Raw genomic sequence first — 7972 nt, 5'->3', positions numbered from 1 at the left:
CCTCCCCCCCCCCCCCCCAAAAAAAAAAATCCTTGGGGAGAATATAACCTTTAGCGGCCCTCGGTAGGCCGAACTCATGAACTGTGGCCCTTCCTGGGCTTGACTTGGGGACTGGAGCCCTTCTTGGGCTGGACGTGGGAACTGCAGCCCTCCTTGGGCTGGACATGGGGACTGGAGCCCTCCTTGGGTTAGACTCAGGGACTGGAATCCTCTCTGGGCTAAACTCGGGGACGGGAACCCTCTCTAGGCTAAACTCGGGGACGGGAACCCTCTCTGGGCTAAACTCGGGGACGGGAGCCCTAACTGGGCTAGACTCGGGGACAGGAGCCCTCACTGGGCTGTAATTCATTGTTTGTGTGTAAACTACCCGTTTAAATAATTAGTTATTGAGGCTGACCAGACTGCAGTGGAGAGTTTTCCAGTTGAGATTGTGCAGATTGATTTGGGACTGATGTCTGGTTAATGTTACGCTGCTGATCTATAACAGAAACAAAGGGCATTATGGTCACTTAAGAGTATATGCAGTGACTGTCTTTGATATTTAGATTTTTTCATGAGCATTTATTCAGAAACTGTACCTTTCATTTGTTGCTGTTCAATTGTATTAATCATACAAAATGTTATGAACTGCGCCACACATTTGTTCTTCTTGTATCTCCACAGCAGCACCAGTGAGAGGAAGAACAACAGGCAAACACTCAATCCCACAACCACACCAGTGACCAGAAGAGAAGATGAAGCTGCTGAGACCGGAGAACATGATAAGATCTGTTCATTAGTGACGATGTATGATAAAATTACAAACATATATAAAATCACTCATCATTTCCAGACCTCTGACTGAGATCCAGCTGTGCAGTGACTGTCCTCTCTCTGTTTTACAGTAGTAGAAACCCTTATGTGACTTTGAGACAGTTGTGATGTTCATCTCTCCTGTCGTCTGATTCTGGAAGAGTGATCCGTCTTTATAGAAATCAGCTCTGAGGATCGGGGAGTTTGTAGATCGATGTAAACAGTGTAGAGTCAGAGTATCTCCCTCAATCACAGGATCAACAGAACTCAGCAGAATCACATCACCATCTACACAACACAAGAAATGTGTGCTTACTGCTGATGTATCAAAACAATTAATAGGCAAAAATGCTGATATTATGAACTAAATTGTACTTTTTTGCTTCCTGTACTTTTTGTAAAAGTTTAGTGTAGTCCAACCTGATCTCACAAGAAAATTATTAGGTGGCAAATTCATATGAATTTGTTCAATGCAAACTGTATGGAAGTGTGCGATTTTTTAATAGAAAGTAAACATGAAGGTCAATGGGGCATAAAATAATTTTATAAAAATATACAAATGAGATCGTAAAAATTCATATGAATTAGCCACCAATTTGCCAAAATGTAAATTAGTTACAAATTGCCATAGGAGTGTCTTGTGAAGACAAACGTTTAACAGCTGCCATGAAACTGAGTTCACTTTGCCGCTTAATATGGCCAAAAACTTTTCTCCCTATTCAATTTAGATGGGAAGAAAATGTGGAAAGGTAAATTTAAGAAAACTATTAGAGGAAAATGTGTGTAGACTTTGTCATTGGAATGTAGATTATAAAGTGTCTAGCTGTTGTGATTAGAAACAGGACTCACTGTGAACAGTGATGTTTAGAGGATGACGTTTCTCTCCGGATTCAGACTGACACCAGTAAACTCCAGTGTCAGATGTGTTGAGGGAGTCGATTCGACATGTAGATCCTGTTAATTTTGAACAATCTTCTGTGTTTCTGTCTGTGTATCTTCTCACTGACCATCCAGTAGAGTTACTCTGATCCTCACAGCTCAGAGAGAGAGAGTCAGATGAGAAGTGTTGACTTCTGCTGGGACTGACCACCAGAGACACTGAAGCAGAGACACCTGAAAAGAGGAAACTCACACTCAAAATTGACAGCACATATGTTTGTATAATAAAGTCTGTATTTAAATAAAATGAAGATGATTTAGCACCAAAGTTTAAAATAAGAAGGATCTTATGCATATATTATAATTGTATTTGATAGTGCTTTTGTTCTGGTTTAGATTGCATATAATTGGAGGGAAGTTTTTGGAGGTTTGCATTGGTTTCAGATGGTTTTGTCCCCTTGTGTCAGAGATTTGTAATAAAACACAAATACGGATGAGCACAAGCATAAGTACTGTTACACAGACTCACCAGTGATCCACAGTGGCTGTGTGTTACTGTACTTTGTGTAATAGGCTGATTATAATTGTATTTGATAGTGCTTTTGTTCTGGTTTAGATTGCATATAATTGGAGGGAAGTTTTTGGAGGTTTGCATTGGTTTCAGATGGTTTTGTCCCCTTGTGTCAGAGATTTGTAATAAAACACAAATACGGATGAGCACAAGCATAAGTACTGTTACACAGACTCACGAGTGATCCACAGTGGCTGTGTGTTACTGTTCTTTGAGTAATAGGCCGGTCGTCCTCTCTCTGCTCTGCACGTATAAACTCCTGTGTGCTGTAGAGCAGCAGGACTGAGAGTGTAAGAGCCTCCAGCTCCTCTGCTGCTGTCGGACAGATGATCATCATCTCTGAACCAGCTGAACGTCCAGCCTGTAGAGGAGCCTGTAACCTCACAGATCAGAGTCACTGAGTCTCCTTCATTCAGCCACGGCTGTGGAGACACTCGCACTGCTGCCTGAGCTTCAGCTGAACAAAACATGAGGAGTTATAGAGCCACAGAGAGACTGAGACAGAAGCTGTGCACACTGATAATAATGAACAAACACACAAACTCACCTGATACAGTAAGTGTAACAGCGTCACTGTGCTGAGAGATTTGTGTTCCCATCTGTCCTGTGCAGGTGTATTTACCGCTGTGAAAGTGATCAACACTCCTGATGTTCAACTCTTGTGTTGAGGTTCGGCCAACAGAGTTTGTATATTGGTAGTTTGTTCCCTCTATTTCCCATCTATATGTCCACTCGGTGTCTTCTCCACACTTTATATCACATTTGAGAGTGACTGTTTCTCCTCTGAACACTTGTTCATCAGGCCGTACCGTCACCACAGCTTTTGAACTCACTGTACAAACAGATTATTGCATTTATTTGTAGGTTTTGTTCTGTATATTGTCTCTGATCTGTATTTTGCGTCACATTATATGTTCTCGCTCGCCTGTAACATTTACCCACAGTGCATCACTATATTGTGTGTAGTAGGCTAGAGACGGAATGCTCTTACAAGAAACTCACTAGGACGCAGCACGCCCCCTACTCGGCGCATATTAATCCCTATCTTTGCCGAAGAAAGAGGTTATAGCACGGACAGCAAAATGCTACCCATTTCCGAAGCGTCAAGTTCCCCGCCCCAGAGTGACGTTGGACCCTGAGCCTCAGAAGCCATCCTGATCCAAATGCAGAGAGGAAGAGAAGAGGGTCAGTTCTCGTGAGGCCGGAACGCCCTCAAAGAAAGCTTGCATTCGCTCTCCATCCCTCTACTTAACATTGAGCGATGGAAGCCCCATTCAAGCTGGGTCCATCCTTCCCATTCAGTGTGCGCCCAAGCAAACTACCGCTGTGATAGTGGACCCACATGCTCAAAAGAGCATTTCTCCTCTCCTCATTACCATCGATGTCAGTTCCCCGCCTCCGTGCGGCAAACTACCATTCAAAAAATTAGAATCACTCGCCCTTCTGTTTCAGGCTTGGAAAGCTAGAATTGTCAAGTTGGGTTCTAAAAACCATAAAACGAGGTTACTCGCTTCAGTTCGCTCACAGGCCACCTCGCTTCAGAGATATTATTCAGACTTCAGTGTGGGACAATGATGCTCATGCTCTCTGGTCCAAAGTACAGACACTTGCTTGCAAATGGAGCTGTGGAAGCGCTTCCTTTAGTGAGGAGCGAGTCAGGCATCTGAATCGCTCGCTTATGAGACGGCCGTTCAAGAAGCAAACTTAGAAACAGATCCACGCACAAATATGTCCCAAGGACTGGTTTATTTCAGTGGATCTGAAAGATGCTTACGTTTACATCCAGATAGCCCCCCATCACACATCACATTATTTTACGAAGTGCATAGACACGGCTATTTCTCCTCTGAGACATATGGGAATCCGCATTCTGAACTACCTTGACAATTGGCTGGTTTTAGACAGGTCAGAACAGGAACTCGTCCCACACAGGTCGCTACTGCTCAGTCACCTGGAGTGCCTTGGGTTGAGAATCAATTTAGCCAAGAGCTCTTTGTGTCTCAGCCAGTGGTCTTTCTGGCGACAGTTATCAATTCTGCCAGGACGTGTGCGTGGATTGCGCTGAAATGCTCCCTGACTGTTCAGTGGCTAGCGGAATCATTCAAATTGGGTACTTTACATTCCCTCAGGGCTTTTCAGAGGATGCTGCATCAGAGCTGTGGCCCCTTGGAAAACCTCTCACCTGTCTCGAGATGATGTTTATTTTTTATTTTTTTCAGCCCTAAAAAAAATTCCTGCTGGCCTTAATGGGGCACCACGTCCTGGTCCGTTCAGACAATATGACAGTGGTAGCTTTTATCAATCACCAAGGCGGTGTCAGGTCATGCTCCGTTCACATGTTGCCTCGACACCTCCTTTTTATGGGCACAAGACAGACTCCTCTTACTTAGAGTAGTTCATGTGCCGGGTAGACTGAACCAAGGGGCAGGCATGCTGTCCAGGACCAAGGTAGCTCCAGGAGAATGGAGACTACATCCCCAAATGGTTTAAATGATTTGGACTGTCTTCGGGAGGGCCGAGGTGGACCTCTTCGCCTCAGAAGACAACTTTCACAGCCCAATCTACTTTTCAAAACCGACAATTGGCCCAGCCTGTATGCTTTCTCCCCGGTTGCCCTGATTCCTCAGGTCATTCAATTCAATTAAATTCAAGTTTATTTGTATAGCGCTTTTCACGATACAAATCGTTGCAAAGCAACTTTACAGCAAATTAAGTTTCTACAATATTTACAAGTAGCTTATCAGTGGTGACTGTCAGTTAATGTACATATGGCAGAAATGTATGGACAAATCAATTAAATATGTAATCAAACAGACGGTGAACACTATTAACAGCAATTAGTATATGATGCAATCAAAGTTATAGCAAAATTTGGAAGTTATGTATGTTGTTTCAGGGTTGGCATCATCTGAGGTCCTCTGAGGGGTTGGCATCATCTCTTCTCAGGTGTTCTCGATCCAGACTGAAGCTTGTGTAAATCCTTATGTAAATCCTGTGGCAAAAGCAGAGAAACAAATAGAGACATAATTAGCTTAGCTGCTGTTCCAACCAAGCAAAATTGATTTGTTTAACCCAAACTAAAGAATAATAATGTGCATTTGATCAGTGCTACGCACAGGTCAAGTACCTGGTGAGACGCAGGAGGAGCCCGGCCCGGAGTCACCCCACAGTGCCCAGACCCTCCACGCACCACTAGATCGTTTCCAAGCCAGGCTTTCAGAACAGCGTCAGGTTAAGTGGCCCGCCGCTAATAAGGAAAATGAGTGGCACCAGTTTGATGAGGATGTGGACAAGATTCTCCAAGTAACAGCTAGAGGGGATGCTGACCGGAGACTGCAAACATTGTGCTTAATAACTATCAACATAGCTGCTGAAAGATTTGGCCTGAAGGAGTAGCGTCCATCTAGTGGTACTTCGGGACCTAATCGTAGGCAGGAGAAGATCCGACAGTTGCGGCAGGAGCTCCGTGTGCTTAGAAGGCAGTTTAAGCAGGCAAATGAGGAGGATAAAGATGCCCTGGCTGAGCTCCGGAACATCGTAAGGAGAAAGCTCACTACCACTCGTCGAGCTGAGTGGCACAGAAAGAGGGGCAAGGAGAGGGCACGCAGACGGGCAGAGTTTGTCACAAATCCTTTCGGATTCACCAGGAGACTCCTCGGGCAGAAGCGTAGCGGTCGACTCACCTGCACTCAAGATGAGGTTGATAAGTACCTCAGCACCAATTACAGCGATAGAACAAGAGATCAGGAACTTGGACCGTGTAGCACGTTGATAACCCCACCGGAACCCAGTGTGGATTTTAACCTCAAGGACCCAACCTTGAGAGAAGTTCAGGAGGTTGTCAAAGCAGCTAGGACAAACTCAGCACCAGGTCCAAGTGGAGTGCCCTACGCGGTCTACAAGAGGTGTCCCAAACTCCTTCAGCGCCTATGGAAAATCATCAAAGTCATCTGGAGGAGGGGAAAAGTGGCGCTGCAGTGGAGACATGCAGAGGGTGTATGGATTCCGAAGGAGGAGAACTCAAATAACATCGAGCAGTTCAGGGTCATCTCATTCCTCAGAGTGGAGGGGAAGATATTTTTCAGTATCGTTGCCCGACGCATGACAGAGTTTCTTCTGCAGAATAAATACATTGACACTGCTGTTCAGAAAGGCGGGATCCCGAAAGTGCCAGGCTGTATGGAGCACACAGGAGTTGTCACCCAGCTAATCCGGGAGGGTCGAGAAGGTGACGGGGACCTGGCATTGCTGTGGCTTGACCTTGCCATGGGTCAATCCCGCACAAGCTGGTGGAAACCTCACTGATCCGACATCATGTTCCAGATAGAATCAGGGATCTCATTTTGAATTATTACAGCTGCTTTAAATTGAGAGTGACCTCTGGATCAATAACATCAGCATTTCATAGGCTGGAGAAAGGAATTATCACAGGGTGCACTATCTCAGTGATCTTGTTCGCTTTAGCTATGAATATGCTAATTAAGTCAGCAGAGGTGGAATGCAGAGGCCCACTAACCCGGTCAGGTGTGCGACAGCCTCCTATCAGAGCTTTTATGGACGATCTGACGGTAATCACAACATCCGTACCAGGCTGCAGATGGATCCTCCAAGGCCTCAACAACACACTTAGGGACACAGCCACCCTCCGTGAAACTGGGAAGGAGTTGCACACCTGGATTGCTGCAGTGGACAAGTCAGGGCTGCCAGGAAAGTTCAAAGCCTGGATTTACCAGCATGGCATTTTGCCGCGACTCCTCTGGCCACTGCTGGTCTACGATGTCCCCCTAACCACTGTTGAGGACTTCGAGAGGAAGATCAGCCACTCTCTACTTAGGTGGTTGGGTCTCCCGCGTAGTATTACCAGCATAGCCTTATACGGAAGGAAGAACAAGTTACAACTGACAGGTGAATGCCGTAACAGGGGATGGAAGACCCGCTGCCTCCCCATTGAGGTTGGCTGCCGAGGGTTTGCCGGCCAGTCATTGTGCGGGGCCCTCAAGCTCTTGGGAATCAGGGGACTGCACAAGAATAAAGCCATCAGGAACATCACGGATGCCGCGGAGAAGGGACCAAGATGGCTGTGGATCAAAAGGGGCGATCCGTGGACTACACAAGCTACCTAGACACAAGTCGGGAACTGATCACCCCTGGCTGGGTCACCTGGGCGAGGGTGTATGATGTTGAAAGACCCGAAACACCTGATGACCCCAGGTAAACATCACTGATGATGTGTCTAGGGTGCACCTGGAAGGTGTATGTCAAATTAAAATTAAGTGATACGGAAGTTAATAGAACTGTAGAGGAAGTAACAGTACATCCATCTAGTTGCAAATTGTAATCCAAGAGATTCTGTGTAGTGATTTTGGTCCAATAAGTAATATATCTGTCTTATCCGAATTTAATAGGATAAAATGATTGGTCATCCAATCTTTTATATTTTTAACACTATAGCTGGACATACTGTTTTTTCACGCAATTCTAAAAACTTCCAAGTTAGTTTTTCTCAATTTGCGCTCAAGAATACGAGTTTCTTTCTTGAGAGAATGGGTATTACTGTTGTGCCATGCCACAGTATGTTTTTCTCTAACCTTTTTCAATTTGATGGGGGCAACAGCTTCTATTGTATTACAGAAGATAGTGCCCATGTTGCTAGTCATGTCGTCTAGTTCATGTGTATTTATGGGTACACAGAGCAGTTGAGATAAATCAGGCAGGTTATTTGTGAATCTG

At 45.1% G+C, this 7972-nt stretch overlaps 1 protein-coding gene across 1 annotated transcript in view; it reads right to left on the bottom strand.

The window, feature by feature from the left end:
- Positions 1 to 383: 383 nt before the first annotated feature.
- The window catches only part of LOC107676190 (Fc receptor-like protein 5), a 59159-nt gene continuing 51570 nt past the window's right edge, over positions 384 to 7972 (bottom strand). The window contains exons 4-10 of the mRNA XM_016470702.1: positions 3168 to 3212; positions 2790 to 3074; positions 2421 to 2699; positions 1642 to 1905; positions 835 to 1080; positions 579 to 743; positions 384 to 478 (exon numbers count right to left, since the gene is read on the bottom strand). Of these exons, the coding sequence (XP_016326188.1) occupies positions 384 to 478; positions 579 to 743; positions 835 to 1080; positions 1642 to 1905; positions 2421 to 2699; positions 2790 to 3074; positions 3168 to 3212 (1379 nt within the window). The remainder of the gene's footprint in view (positions 479 to 578; positions 744 to 834; positions 1081 to 1641; positions 1906 to 2420; positions 2700 to 2789; positions 3075 to 3167; positions 3213 to 7972) is intronic.

Source organism: Sinocyclocheilus anshuiensis, unplaced genomic scaffold (assembly GCF_001515605.1).
Source record: "Sinocyclocheilus anshuiensis isolate Anshui unplaced genomic scaffold, SAMN03320099.WGS_v1.1 scaffold3955, whole genome shotgun sequence".
NCBI lineage: Eukaryota > Metazoa > Chordata > Actinopteri > Cypriniformes > Cyprinidae > Sinocyclocheilus > Sinocyclocheilus anshuiensis.
This window is presented reverse-complemented; position numbering and strand designations above follow the sequence as displayed.